This window comes from Perognathus longimembris, chromosome 13, assembly GCF_023159225.1.
Source record: "Perognathus longimembris pacificus isolate PPM17 chromosome 13, ASM2315922v1, whole genome shotgun sequence".
NCBI classification, from domain to species: Eukaryota; Metazoa; Chordata; class Mammalia; order Rodentia; family Heteromyidae; genus Perognathus; species Perognathus longimembris.
This window is the reverse complement of record NC_063173.1, coordinates 59,472,785-59,488,612: the sequence shown is the minus strand read 5'-3', so window position 1 is coordinate 59,488,612 and position 15,828 is coordinate 59,472,785. Positions and strand designations below refer to the sequence as shown.

Here is a 15,828-nt window from a genome sequence, read left to right as displayed (position 1 = left end):
TACCATACTATGTATGTACCATGGAAGAGTAAAGCCCAAACCTAAGCCCCAAATCAGGTATGGTGGTGCATACCTGTATTCCCAGCTACGCAGAGAGCACAGATAGGAGATAGGTAGGCAAAAGTACAAAACCTATCTGAAAAATATGCTAAAGCAAATAGGCCTAAGTATATGGTTCAATTGGCAGAATGTTTGCCTAGAAAGCACAAGATCCTGAGGTTTGGAGACCAGCATGACAACAAAACAAAACAGAACACCTACTACTACCACCAGCAAACCACTAATTAAGCTTGGTGGGCATAATGGCCCATTCTTGTTAACCCCACCATTAAGAAGAGAGAAACTAAAGGATCTCTACTTCAAAACCAGACTGGTGCTGGGTACCAGCAGCTCATGCCTATAATCCTTGCTACTCAGTAGGATGAGATCTGAGAATTCCAATTTGAAGCCAGCCCAGGCAGTAAAGTCCATGAGACTCTTATCCCAATTAACCACTAGAAAACTGGAAGCAGTACTGTGGCTCAAGTGGTAAGAGTGTTAGCCTTGAGCACAAAGAGGCTCATAAACGGTGCCTAGGCCCTGACTTCAAGTCCCACAACTGACGGAAAAAAAAAAAAAATCTCAGGGACAACACCCAGACCCTAAGTTCAAGCCCCAGAACTGGCAAAACAAAACAAAACAAAAGCCTGGGCTACATGACACTTTCTGTCAAAACAAAACAAAATCTGAAAGAACAGGCTATTACAAGGGTCCAGACAAAGGAAGGGTTAGAACTAGGAGTGGTAGCAGGAACTACAAGAGGGTAAGTATTAGAAATCAACTCGTCTCAGCAACAACTTAAACCTGGAGACTAACAGAATCAGAGCAGTATATACCTAATAATGCCATAAACAAAAAAAGTATGCTCTCCCACCTTAAAGCAAAAACTTCATAACAGCCTTTTCTGGATCTTGTAGCTTCTTATACTTAACTTTTAGCTATATAACTTGCTCCTCCTCATCTTCCTCCTCCTCTTCCCTCCTTCACTCAAGCCACGCTTCTTTGAACTTGTTCACTTACCTTTTTTTGCCAGTACTGGGGCTTCAACTCAGGGCCTGGGCACTGTCCTTGGGCTCTTTTTGCTCAATGCACTCTAGCACTTAAGCCATAGCACCACTTCCGGCCTTTTCTGTGTATGTGATATAGAAGAATGGAACCCAGGGCTTTGTGCATGCTAGGCAAGCACTCTACTACTATGCCAAACTCCTGGCCCCTTGTTCACTTATTTTTTGGTATCACATTTATTCTGAAGAATATTTTTTTGCCCCAAAATGGCACTGTCCCAAAGTCACCAATAACCTCTATGCTTATAAATCCAATGGAAACTTCAGTCTTACTAGTATATTCAACCTAAGCAGCATCAACCTCAATGAACCACTCCTTCCTGTTTGAAAGACTAGCAGGACGCAGGGAATATAGCTCAGTGATACAGCACTCGAATGCTATGCATGAGGCCTTTGGTTTGATCTAAGAAAGAAGGAAAAGGAAGGGTGGGGAAAAAGAAGATAAAATTATAGTTGACATTAAATAAGCTGGAAGCTGGGCTGGGTGGCATACACTTGTAATCCCAGCCTTCAAGAAGCCTAGACAGAGGGATAGCAAGTTCCAGACCTAGACTGATTACACAATGAGTCTCAAGAAAAGAAAAGAGGTAAAGAGCAGAAGGGAGGACAAGGGAGGGGAATACAATCTAGAACCAAATGGTCTAAAAACCAACTTCTCACCAAATGCCAATGGCTCACACCTATAATAATCAATACTGAGAAGGTTGAGATCTAGAGAAATTTCATGATTAGGAAGATCATGACTTGAAACTGGTAGTGTGACTCAAGTTATACAGTACCAGCTGTGAGTAAAAAAGCAGTGAGTTCAAAATCCTGAGTTCAAGCCCCAGTACACTCACAAAACCAAACAAAACCCAATGGGTGGGGGATACCCACAACAAATTTAACTACCTGGTAATCTTAGACAAGGTGAATAGTGTCTTATGGTATTTTCTTCATTACTATTACAAAAATAATAAGTATCTGGGCTGGGAACATGGCCTAGTGGCAAGAGTGCTTGCCTCGAATACATGAAGCCCTGGGGTCGACTCCCCAGCACCACATATATCGAAAATGGCCAGAAGTGGTGCTGTGGCTCAAGTGGCAGAGTGCTAGCCTTGAGCAAAAGGAAGCCAGGGACAGTGCTCAGGCCCTGAGTCCAAGGCCCAGGACTGGCAAAAAAAAAAATAAATTAATAAATAATAAATATCTATTTCAAGGCTTATTAGCATTAAGTGAGTAAAAACATACAGAACAGCTAGGATTATAGGCATGAACTACCAGCACCCGGCTTAGACCAGTTCTTGATGTGTACCATAGATAGATTCTTGGCTTCCATACATAACTCCCCTCATTTTCCTCCTTTACGCCCTTTGCAGAGCATCAGTGTCTACCCTATACTTCAATTACATACAATCATTGGGCTGGAAATGTGGCTTAGTGGTAGAGTGCTTGCCTAGTATGCATAAAACTCTGGGTTCAATTCTTCAGTACCACATAAACAGAAAAAGCCAGAAGTGGAGCTGTGGCTCAAACAGTATAGAGTGCTTGCCTTGAGCAAAAGAAATTCAAGGACAGTGCGCAGGCCCTGAGATCATGACTAACCAACTACATTATTTATAGGTCCAACTCCAGGGTTTCTGTTTCCATAAGTTTAAGGTAAGACACAAGTATTTATACTTCCAACATGTGTCAGATATACAGAGAATGGATGCTGATGATGATATTGTACTCTGAGAATCACTGCCTTAAGAGTTCAAGTAACTTCAAAGGATACCTTATTTTTTGACATTCTATAGTCTGGGACTTGAAGCTACCAAAATTATCCCTAGAAAATTCCACCTTAAGCCATAGCTGGGTGTGATGGCATACATGTATCTGTAATTCGTTTTCAGGAGATGGAAGCTTAGAGACAGCTTCATCTAATTCAGCCTAGGTTACATAGTGAGTGAGCCTATCGCAAAAAATAAAAAATAAAAAGCACCTTTTTTTGTGTCAGTGCTGGGGCTTAAACTCAGGGCTTAGGCATTGTCCTTTATTTAGTGTTTTTGATCAAAGCTATAGCAATCTGCTACCTGAGCCACAGCTCTACTTCTGGCTTTTTGGTGTTTAATTAGAGATGACTCATTGACTTCTGCCCCAGGTGGCTTTGAACCTTAATCCTCAGATCTCAGCCTCCTGAGTAGCTAGGATTATAGACTTGAGCCACCAGCTCCTGGCTTGGAATAACATTTTAAACTTTAAAAGGCTTTTCTGGTGGGAGCTGGTGGCTCAAGCCTGTAATCCTAGCTACTCAGGAGGCTGAGATCTGAGGATCACGGTTCAAAGACAACCTGGACAGAAAAAAATGGATGATTAATCAATTAATCACTAGAAAACTGGAAGTGGTGCTATAGCTCAAAGTGATAGAGCATTATCCTAGAGCCAAAGAGCTCAAGGACAGAGTCCACACCAGGAGTTCAAGCCCCATTACCAACAGAAAAAAAAAAAAGTTATTTCCAGAGGTGGAAGCTGGTGGCTCATATCTATAATTCTAAGGACTTGGGAAGCTAAATTTGAGGATCTCATGTCAAAGCTAGTCTAAGCAACAAAGTCTGTGAGAATCTTATCTCTAATTAATCTACAAAAACCCGGGAAATGGAGTTATGGTTCAAGTGGTAGAAAGCTAGCCTTGAACTCAGGATCTGTGTCCATGGCCTCAGTTCTAGCCACAGTACCAGAACATACATACATGAAATGTATTTTGACATTATTATCTGTGCCTCCCAAATACACCACCTATTTTAGTCCTACAATTCTGATATCCAGATGATACAGACTTTACAGAACCCACAGTAATGCTTACACTGTTTGTTGTCTTTACAACTTGAAAGGCAACCCACTTCCCTCCTCCTCTCTACCTACCTGCAGGAGGCCTTCACCACTGTATTTGCCAAAACCATTCGTTTGGTCACTATTTGCTGCCTTTTATCTTTAGGGTTTAAGTTTTTACCAAATACTCATAGACAGAGAAAACCCCCAAGAACCTAAAATTTAAAACAGAAAACAAGGATATGAGTGTCATGCATAAGTTAAAAGCTTAACATACAAAATTTAAAAGGTTAAGTACAGTAAGTTCAAAGTTATTTTTTTACTGTGCCAGTTTATTTTAAACAAAATCTAACACTGGCTATCAAGTATTTATAACTAGATTTGTATGTTTAGATGTTTACCACACAGTTGTTAGGGAAGAAATTTTAGATGTAGCCTCAAACCACAAGTTCAAGACTAGCTTGAACTACATAGTGAGACTATGTTTCAATGACAGTGGCTCAAGCCTATAATCCTAGCTACTCAGGAGGCTGGAGATCTGAAGATCAAGGTTCAAAGCTAGGGCAGGTAAGAAAGTCTTATCTCCAATTAATCGCCAGAAAACCGAAGTGGTGCTATGGCTCAAGGTGATAGGGTGCTAGCCTTGAGCAAAAAAGCGCAGGGACAGAGCCCAAACCCTGAGTTCAAGACCCAGGACTGAAAAAAAAAAAAAAAAAAAAGACATAAAAAACCCAAGACTAACAACACAAGGTGTTATATATTGGCTCACATCGGTAAACCCAGCTACTCAGAAGCTGAGACCTAGAGGATCATCTTTTGAAGCCCCACCAGAGAAGGAAAAAAAACAAAAACAATTAACCAGGGAAAATGGCAGGCAAGAGGCATGGTGAAGGAAGGGAGGGAGGGAGGAGGGAGGGAGGAGTGAAGAACTAGGGATGGGGCTGGAAATGTGGCTTAGCAGGGTAAAGTGCTTGCCTAGCATGCATGAAGAAGCCCTGGGCTTGATTCCTCAACACCACATAAATAGAAAAAGGCTGAAGCAGTGCTGTGGCTCAAGTGGTAGAGTGCAAGCTTTGAGCAAAAGAAGCTCAGAGACCGTGCTCAGGACTGGCAACAAACAACAACAACAAAAAAGAAGTAGGGATGTTGGTCAATGTGGAGAACTTATCTAACATCCATCCAACAAGGTCCTAGGCTCAATCACCAACACTGCAAAAACAAATAATTAGCTAAAAATATGGGCTATTGAAGTCAGGCACTGGTGATTCATGTCTGTAGTCTAGCTACTTAGGAGGCTGAGATCTGAGGACCTATAGCTTCAAAGTCAACCTGGGCAGGAAAGTTCATGGGACTCATCTCCAATTACTCACCAGAAAACTGAAAGTGGAACTTTGGCTCAAAGTGGTAGAGTGCTTGCCTTGAGCAGAATGAGGCTCAGGGACATCACCCAGGTCCTGAGTTCAAGCCCCACTACAACCCCCTCCCCCCCCCAAAATAGTATGGGCCATGCACCAGTGGGTCACACCCATAATCCTACCTACTCAGGAGGCTGAAGATCTGAGGATCAAGGCTCAAAGCCAGCCTGGTCACTAAAGTTAAAGTGAGACTCCAATTAGCCACTCAAAAACCAGAAGTAGCACTGTGGCTCAAGTGGTAGAGTGCTTGCCTTGAGCAGAAAGAGGCTCAGGGACAGTGCCCAGGCCCTAAACTCAAACCCCATGATCTAGGGGGGAAAAACGGAATGTGGACTAGAATGTGTGGCTCAGTAGTAGTGTTAGTTTTACCAAGCATGAGTTTGATTTCTACTACCACCAAAAAAATAAATGTAGTCTAAACACCAACCAAAAAGACAAGTACTGAAGCCTACAACTAACTACAGTGAGAGTGGGTATTGTTTCTTTCCTATGTCACAGGATAGATCAGATGGTATAAAAAAGATACAGGGCTGAGAATGTGGCTTAGCAGTAGAGTGCTTACCTACCATGCATGAAGCCCTGGGTTCCATTCCTCAGTACCACATAAACAGAAAAAAACAGAAGTGGTGCTGTGGCTCAAGAGGTAAAGTGCTAGCCTCAAGCAAAAAGAAGCCAGGGACAGTGCTCAGGCCTTGAGTCCCAAGCCTCAGGACTGGCAAAATAAATAGTTTTTAAAAATGCAAAGATTTATATTAAGGGGACCTAAGTTTAAGATTGAATCCAGCCAGGAGCCAATGGCTCATGCCAATAAGCCCAGCTACTCAGGTGGCTGAGATCTGAGAATCAAGTTTCAAAGCCGGCAAGGGCAGAAAAGTCCATGAGACTCCTATCTCCAATTAACCACCAGAAAAATGGAAGTGGTGCTATGGCTTAAGTGGTAGAGCACTAGCCTTGAGCTGAAAAGCTCAGTGACAGCACCCAAGGCCCAGAGTTTGAGCCCCAGGACTGAAGAAGAAGAAAAAAAAAGGTTGAATCCGCCCTTACTAAGATCCCTCCTTGAGCCACTACCATAGTAAAAGTTTTATGGTTTAGGCTCAGTAAGGTGGCACAAGCCTATAATCCCAGGTAATGAGAAGGCAGAGAAGAGAGTCAAGGCTAGTAAACACAAAACCCTGAATTCAAATCTCCCATCAATTAAAAAAAAACGTGTTGTGTGAGGTTGGCAGCATGAACAATTTTTTTCCTTTTGTGTTTGTACAGCTTTGAACTCAGAGCCTCAAGCTCTTGCTGGATGCACAGGTGGCATTCAACTACTTTGAGCCATATCTACAGGCCAGCTTTTTTGCTGGTTAGTTTGAGACAGTATCCCAGACTTTTCAAACCACAATCTTCAGATCTCAGACTATAGAACAAAGAGGATAACAGGTATGAACAACTCTAAGATGTGTTACACTCTTATAATCTCAGCATTCAAGAGGCTAAAACAGGAGGGGTCACAAGTTCTAGCTGGTCCTGGTGGCAGACATAATCCTAACTATTAGGAGGCTGAAATCTGAGGATTGGATCAAGGTTAGAAGCCAGCCAAGACAAGAAAGTCCTGGAAACTCTTATCCCCAATTAACTATTCAAACAGAAGTGGGGAAGTAGCACTGTGTCTCAAGTGGTAGACTAGCCTAGAGCACAAAGAGGCTCAGGAACAGCTCCCAGACCCTTGAGTTTAAGCCCCAGGACTGGTACCAAAAAAAAGGTGTTTTTTTTTTCATAGATTGGCTAAGTAAATCAATTTAATGAAGCTTAATGGAAGATTTCCAAAAATATAAAAGGATATATAATAGCTGAGCCCCAGTGGCTCACACCTAAAATCCTAGCTACTCAGGAGGCTGAGACCTGAGGATGGTGGTCCAAAGCCAGCCTGGGCAGGAAAGTCTGTGAGACTGTTATCTTCAATTAACCACTCAGAAAGAGCTAAAAGTGGTGCTATGGCTCAGGTGGAGGGGCACTAGCATTGAGCTGAAGAGCTCGCTTGGGACAGTGCTCAGGCCCTGAGTTCAATCCCCACGATCAACAACAACCACAACGACAAAGAGTATGTATATTAGAGCTTTCCACAATTTCAACAAGTACTGACTGACTCCACTTGCTGTTGGAGGCACTCAGTTATATTTATGTACCAAGTACAAAACATTCTAACTCTCAAAAAGTTTACACTAATGGGAGGCTATACCAAACAAGCATAAGTGCAGTAGTAACTAAAACAAGAGAAAGTGATAGGGCTTAAATATAGTCTTTTTTACTGGGTGCCCAGAATACAGCTTAATGTATAGGAAGTTCTCTAGACTACATTTTGAGCCATACAAGAATGAGCAACAAGTGTCTCCTACATCAGGAAGGAAGCTGTAACAATCAGAATAGTGTACTCTTCCACTACAGACAAAATTTTATGAAATAATTATGAATAAAGTGCAATTTTTTCTGATTGTTAACAAGACTTCACTACTGCATTTTGCCTAGCCCATCTCAATCAGAAAGATCTTAGACTAGATCAAAGCATTTATTAAAAAAAAGAAAGAAAAAAGGATAACCTGTAAACTGCTGAATCTGAAAATGACAATTTTAAGGATAATCCAAGGAAAGATGGGAATACCACTATGACTGTGGTACCCAAGTCCCTAGCAACAGATTAAAAAAATGCTGAGATAGTTTACAGAGAATCATATGCAACTCCTCTTAGCAGAATCAAACATCCAATAGGGGAATAGACTTCAGAAAAAAATTCTTAATTTCATCAAGCTTGACAAGCAAAATGAATTCTCGAGTATATCAACACTTTACTACCACCACCCAGATAATAGGTGAAAGCAAGAAAAATCACTCAGTCTATGTAATTTTACTCTCAAGTACACTGTATTTACTTTCTTTCACATAGATTTGCATTTTCATTTATTTCTACTGTTACCATTGGCAGGAGCTAGTAAATCTTTTCCACACTAAATGTAAATATATGTGCAATTTCCTAGACAGACTGGAGGCAGATACTACAATTGATATTAATATATGTAACATAGGTCATTTTTCCAACAAAAATAAAAATAGTTCCAAGCAAAACCTGAAACTCAGGCAGGCGCTGGTAGGTAGCTCATATGTAATCCTAGCTTCTCAGGAAAGGCTGAGATCTGAGGATTGTGATTCAAAGCCCAGCACAGGCAGGAAGACGCATGACACTCTTATCTCCAATTAACCACCAGAAATCTGGAAGTGGCCCTGTGGCTCAAAGTGGTAGAGAACTAGCCTTGAGCAAGAAGCTCAGGGACTTCACCCAGGCCAAGTTCAAGCTCCACCAAAACAAAAAACAAAAAACAAAACACTGACAACCTGGACAGGAAAGTCTATGAACCTCCTATCTCCAATTAACTACCAAAGTAGCCAGAAGGAGCTGTGGCTCAAGTGGGAGAGCATTAGTCCTGAGGAGGAAAAGCTCAAGGGACAACGCCCAGGCCCTGAGGTTCAAGTATGTGTACATGTATGTCTGCACGTGCGTGCATGCACACACACTTTAAAGTCACTACCCCACTATAAACCTCACACATTTACTTTTTTTTTGGTGGTGGTCTATAGGTTTGAACTCAGGACCTCTTGTTTGCTAGACAGATACTCTCTTATTTCTTAACCTATACCCCCACCTCTTTTTTTTTTTTTTTTAAACTAATCTCTTACAAAAGGTCTACCTATTTACACCTTCCACCTAGCTAGGACGAGAGGCACATGCCACCTTAACCAGCAACTAAGATAGGGTCAAACTTATGCCTAGACTGGCCTGGAACCATGAACCTCCTGATCACAGCCTCATGTAGCTAGGATGTCAGGTGTACATCACTGCACCCCACTACTGACAAGTCTCATGATATACATCTACAGCCTGGATTGAGTTAAAACTTCAAACCTCCTGATATCCATCTGCCTCCCAAGTAACTAGGATTATAGGCATGGGCCATGGGTGGCTGGTCTATGCACTGACTTTTGATTCATATTATTTAATTTTTGGTTTTTCTAGGAAATGAAAGAAATTATATAGGATAATTATTTAATCCCTGAAGAAAGTTGGAAAAGAAGCTATGGTTCAAGTGGCAGAGTGCCAACCTTGAATGAAAAAGCCAAAGGACAATACCCAAGCTCTGAGTTCAAGCCCTAGTACTAGCACAAAACAAAAAACCCTAAGTATTCATTTAAGCAAGTCAGAGTTTATTCCCTTTGTCATTTCCTAGCTATTCAACTCCAACAGTACAAAATAATCATTCTAGTTCAAAAAAGTAGTTTATGCCCTAAAACTATCCCTCTATCCATCCATTCGCCTATCCATCTATCCATCCATTCATCCATCCACATCTCCTTCAAAGATAAATTATTTCCCCACATCTAGTATGTTAAAAAAAAATTTAGTTGGGTGGGAGTGGCTCATGCCTATAATCCTAGCTACTCAGGAGGATCTGAGGATCTGAAAATCACAGTTCAAAGGCAGCCTGGACAGGAAAGTACATGAGAATCTTCTCTCCAATTAACCACCAGAAAACCAGAAGTGGAGCTGTGGCTCAAAATGAGAGTGCTAGCCTTGAGCAAAAGAGCTAAGGAATAGTGTCCAGGCCCTGGGTTCAAGCCCCACAACTAACAAGGGGAAAAATGGTCATTTCTATACATTACAGACATAGTGGTGATAATCATATAACTCAGTGGTAAATCATTTGTCTAGCATACATAAGGCTGAGTTTGACCCTAGCACAAAGGGGGTTGGGGGGAAGCACATGATGTTAAATATATACACATACACAGTTAATTAATATGAAAATAAGCCTGTATTACCAGGTATCAGTGGCTTATGCCTGTAATCCTAGCTACTCAAGAAGCTGAGATCTGAGGATCAAGGTTCAAAGCCAGGCTGGGCAGGAAAGGCCATGAGACTCATCTCCAATGAACTACTAAACAGCCAGAAATGGAGCTATAGCTCAAAGTGGTAGAGCACTAACTAGCCTTGAGCACAAATGCTCAGGTATAATGCCCAGGACCTAAAGTCAAGCCCTAGGACTGTCACTCCCAAAAGAAAAAAAAAAAAGCCTAAATCTTAAGGAACTGTTTCTAAGTATTTTTATTTAATGGAAGTTCTTTGCCTTGCCTTTATGTATTTGTTTTATTTACTTTTGTGTTGGGACCATGGCTTCAACTCAGGGACTGGGTACTATCCATGAGCTTTTTTGGTCAAAGCTAGTGCTCTACCACTTGAACCACAGTTCTACTTGCAATGTTTTGGTGATTAATTGGAGCTAAAGGTCTCAGGACTTTCCTGCCCAGATTGGCTTCAAACCATGATTCTCAGATCCTAAGTAGTTAGGATTACAGTCGTGAGCCACTGGTGCCTGGCCCAGACTGTGTGACTTTTAAAGCTCCACAAATAAGACCTAAATTAATAAAGAATTCTGTGAGTGATAGCAGCTCATGTCTGTAATCCTAGCTACTCAGGAGGTTGAGATTTGATCATTGCAGGTCGAAGGTAGCCAGGCAGCAAAATCCCCGAGACACTTAGCTCCAATTAACCACCTAAAAACCAGAAGTGAAGCTGTGGCTCAAGTGGTTTATTTAACATTAGCCTTGAGCAACAAAGTTCAAGGACAGTACCCAGGCCCTGAGTTCAAGCCCCACAATGGACAAAAAAAATTTTTGTAATATCAACACTCACTAAAGAGACTATATAGAGACATTGCCAATCAAGTATGTTATAACATGCTCTCCTACCAAAAGTTATGTTACAGAAGGGATTTATGCTTAAAGTAGGCTTTAAATTTATGCTTTAAATGCAATCATAGAAAACTCAGTCACCATAAACTTCAAAATTACTCAAAACTCCAAGGAAGCTCCACCAAAATACATGATATACCCTTTTAAACAACACTGCAACAATAGCACATTAACCAAAAGAAAAAAATATACTAGATAGGGAAAGTTAATGTGTACAACGGATAGAAATTACTTTAAATAAAAGAAAGGCCAAGCACTGGAGGCTCAGAAGTGTAATCTTAACTACTTGGGAATCTGAGATTGGGGGAATCAAGGTTGGAGGCCAAGTAGGGCATACACTCAAGATCCCCTTCTCAACCAATACCTGGTTGCAATGCAACCTGTCATTCCAACTGTGCAGAGGGATGAAATTGGGAGGATAATGGTTCCAGGCCAGCAGAGGCAGAAAAGCCTGAGACTCCGTATCAATGTAAGAAGTGGAGTATGGTGGCATGCCTGCCATCCCAGCTACAATGAGGAAGCAAATAAAAAAGTGGATTACAATCCAGGTGAAAGACAAAAATCTGAAAATAACTAATGCCAAAAAAGACAAGAGGCATGGCTCAGCAGTAAGGCACCTACTCAGCAAGTTCTAGGTCTGGAGATCAAACCCAATACCCCTATATTCCCCCAAAAAGCAGAAAAATCTTTTCTTTTTTTTTTTTCTGTCAGTCCTGGGGCTTGAACTCAGGGCCTGGGCACTGTCCCTGAGCTGCTTTTGCTCAAGGATAGCACTCTACCACTTGAGCCACAGCGCCGCTTCTGTCTTTTTCTGTTTATGTGGTACTGAGGAATCAAACTCAGGACTTCATGTATGCTAGGCAAGCACTCTACCACTAGGCCACAGTCCCAACCCAAAAAGCAGAAAAATCTTATCAGGACAAAAGACCTTAGAACTCTTTTTTTTGTGTGTGCCAGGACTAGGGCTTAAACTCAGGCCCAGGGTGCTGTCTCTAAGCACACCTTTGCTTAATGCAAGCACTCTACTACTTGAGCCATGGCTCAGGCTTTATGTAGCTAAATGGAGATAAGAGTCCCAGATACTTTTCCTGCCTTTGCACCATAATCTACACATCTCTGCCCCCCGAATAACTAGGATTACAGGAATGAGCCATTAATGCCTGGACAGCCTTGGAACTCTTTATCACTATTTCCCTTTATATTGTTTTCTAAGAAAACGTCAACTTTGAGCTGGGAATGTGGCCTAGTGTAGAATACTTGCCTAGCATGCATGAAGCCCTGGGTTCAATTCCTTAGCACCACATAAACAGCAATAGCCAAAAGTGGTGGTATGGCTCAAGTGGTAGAATGCTGGCAGAATGCTAGCCTGGAGCAAAAGAAGCTCAAGGACAGTGCCCAGGCCCAGAGTTCAAGCCCCAAGATTGCCCCCCCCCAAAAAAAGTGAACTTATACTCGCTTAGGTAAGATTTGGACAATACAGAAAACATGAGCATTGCCCCTTAGCAATGATGACATTCCAATTCATGAAGTGATCCCTATTTTTCTTTTTAAAAAGGATGCTTGCATTCCAAGTTTCTTTAGATACTTATCAAAACAGTTCAACAATTCTAATTCTATAAACTTGACGTGATAAAAATGAATTCCATGTAGCAAAAACTACCTCAGAAGGGAGTTTTGCAGTACTGTCACTTTTCTGTTACCAAATAAAAGTTTAACTCAAGAAACGTCAAGCCAGACATCAGTAGCTCACACTTAAAATCCTAGATACTTAGAAGACTGAAACTGAGACTCCAGGTTCAAAGTCATCTTTGGCAGACAAATCTACAAGACTCTTATCTCCAATTAACCAGCAGAAAGACAGAACTAGAGGTGTGGCTCAAGTGATAAATGTGCCAGCCTTGAGTGAAAAAGCTTTACGAAAGTTCAAGGGCCAGGGGGGCAGTGGTGGCTCAAGCCTGTAATCATAGCTACTCAGAAGGCTCAGATCTGTGGATAGTGGTTCAAAGCTAGACTGGGCAGAAAAGTCCCCGATGAGACTCTAATCTCCAATTAACCACCAGAAAACTCAAAGTGGGGCTGCAGCTCAAGTCGTAGAACACTAGCCCCGAGAAAAAGCCAGGCCCCAAGTGCAAGCCCCAGGACCAGCCCCCCCCCCCCAAATAAATCTAAATAAAAAATAAATTTAAAAAGACAGTGAACATTTTCTCCAAAAGAATAAAGAGCATCAGACAATGAGCTAAAGGCTAGGAATGTGGCTTAGTGGTAGAGTGCTTCCCTAGCATACATGAAGCCCTGGGTTTGATTCCTTAGTACCATATAAACAGAAAAGGCCAGAAGTGGCACTGTGGCTCAAGTGATAGAGTGCTATCCTTGAGCAAAAGCAGCTCAGGAACAGAACTCAAGAGTTCAAGCCTTAAGACTGGCAAAAAGAAAAAGAAAGAAAATGGAAAGCGTAAAGGAACCACTCTTGGTCTCCAAACCCTGTGTAAAACACAGAACCGAATAAGACCATCACAATTTTTTTGTAGTTATCTAGGCCTTTTAGTTCAGCAAATTTCACATACTACCTATAATTCAGTGCTTTTCTTAATATCCCACTCTAAAAACACAAATTTAAATTATTTTATTAATAATTAATAATTTGTTATCAATACATGTATTTATTTTTAGGCTGGTACTGGGGCTTGAACTTGAACCAGAGAGCTCTTAGGTTTTTTTTTTTCCACCTCAAGTTTTTTTCCCCTCCACCACTTGAGCCACAGCTGGAGATAAAAGTGTCTCAGGGACTTCTCTGCCTGGGCTGGCTTCAAACTCAATTCTCAGATCTCAGCCTCCTGAATGAATAGCTAGGATTACAAGCATGAACCACTGGTACCCCAACACAAATATTTGAAATGAATGTAAGATAAAATGATTAGTTAAGTTCTCTGAATACAGAAAAAATTAGTTCTTAAATTCCAGGGACTAAAAGTATTTATACACATATACACATACATACACACACACACACACACACACACACACACACACACACACAGCTTACCCCTCCAAATAAGTAAAATATCTTTCAACAAGATATATCGCATACATTCTTTCCAAAATACAGAACCTTAGTAGCCTCTAGTACGCTATATGTCCTTAATCAATTCCCTCTACAATCCTCCAAACATACCAAAGTGCTAACTTGTTAAAATAATCCAGCTTCCTCCAGCCCAAAAATTTCAAATTCTGATACCACATAATCCTGAAAAACTATATAGAACTATCCCTACTCAGTTTTATCCTTAATAGTACTATTCTAATATAATTTATCCAACTAGGTTTATTATAACATCAATATGATAAATTTGGAATCACTGTCTTGTCTGAATCCACAAAACCCTTCGATTTACAATAGTTTCTACCCAATACAATAAATATTAAGGCTCTAACTACTTGGCCAAACCCAAATATTAATACATTTCCCCATTCCTCTGGTGTACAGAAAGCCACCTGAAAAGTTTAGCTAACACTAAATTCACAAGTGGAAACAAAATAATTACTTTAAAATAAGAGGGGAAAGAGGGAAAGGGGGGAATACTAACCAATCTCTGGCTGTAACGAATCCTTTCTTCTTCGGGTTCCATCTCTTACTCTTCTGTGGAAAGTAGTGTAATGAAACCACTCCAGAGCGGCTGCCTTCCTCTTTCTCCTTAGGAACCAGATTGCAACACTAGAGAATAATATGAGCAGAGATGAGAACTCTTCTCAAACTTAGGCTTTCTTTTCATAGAAAGGAGTATTTAAGATGTGTATTAAGTTAGAGACTAGGGCCGGGAATGTGCTGACCTAGTGGTAGAGTGCTTGCCTAGCATGCATGAAGCTTTGGGTTCAATTCCTCAGTACCACATACATAGAAAAAGCTGGAAGTGGCACTGTGACACTCAAGTGGTAGAGTGCTAGCCTTGAGCATAAAAAGAAGCTCAGGGATAGTGCCCAGGCCCTTAGTTCAAGACCCAGAACTAGCAGAGACAGAGAGAGAGAGAGACAGAGAGACAGAGACAGACAGGCAGACACAGAGAGACAGAGACAGACACTAGCCCAGAACTGACCAAAAAAAAATAGGGACTAGGAAAAATCAGGTTCCTCTTCATAAGTTTGAGACCTTTCTGCTCTCAGGCAAGTAGCTCCTTGTCATGTTCAACATTAACCAACACATTACACCGTTGGAGGCCTAGGCAAAAGTAAATGTTGGTTTCTGTTCCTTATGGACAGGCCACACCATTTACTTCTGCCCAGAAGACTGCAATTAGCAAAGCTCCCCTTCATGGCTACATTAGTCAAAAATAAATAAATAAAAATAACTAAGTTATATTTTTAAAAGTCTAGAACTTTTATCTCCAAAGAGCTAGCTGACCAGATGAACTGAACTAATCCGATCTTAAGCAAATTAGTTCTCACACAGTCAATTAGAAACTAAGTTGGAAAGAAGGGCAGACTTATCTATACAAAAATAAAGACAAGAAATTTAAGGAAGACTCCAAAACAATTACCCATACCCCTCCAGTAAGACTGTACACAATCCTCACCCTCCTCTCCCGGACTACCCTCCGGCCCAACACAAATGTGTACAACTCTGAAATAAATTTGAGTTGCAAATCAACAAACAAAAATATTGTCTGTTCTTGATAAAGTGAAAAAATGAAATGATTCGATCTATGAATGCGAGTAAACCACGCTCTTTCCAAAAACTAAAG

General features: G+C 41.1%; 1 protein-coding gene and 1 non-coding gene across 3 annotated transcripts in view; one reads left to right on the top strand and one right to left on the bottom strand.

The window, feature by feature from the left end:
• Positions 1-15,828, bottom strand: part of Kdm2a (lysine demethylase 2A) — a 105,296-nt gene that overhangs the window by 88,238 nt on the left and 1,230 nt on the right. Inside the window, exons 1-2 of one of the 2 annotated variants that reach the window (XM_048361191.1) lie at positions 14,677-14,804; positions 3,987-4,108 (exon numbers count right to left, since the gene is read on the bottom strand). Coding sequence is in view for 1 of the 2 variants with exons in the window: in XM_048361190.1 (XP_048217147.1) it covers positions 14,677-14,718 (42 nt within the window). In the remaining variant the exon portion in view is untranslated. Of the gene's footprint in view, positions 1-3,986; positions 4,109-14,676; positions 14,805-15,828 lie in introns of those variants that run through there. The other variant, XM_048361190.1, reaches the window with a different exon arrangement.
• Positions 12,533-12,635, top strand: LOC125362840. The gene has a single exon (XR_007213140.1). It is a non-coding gene; the product is annotated as a U6 spliceosomal RNA (small nuclear RNA).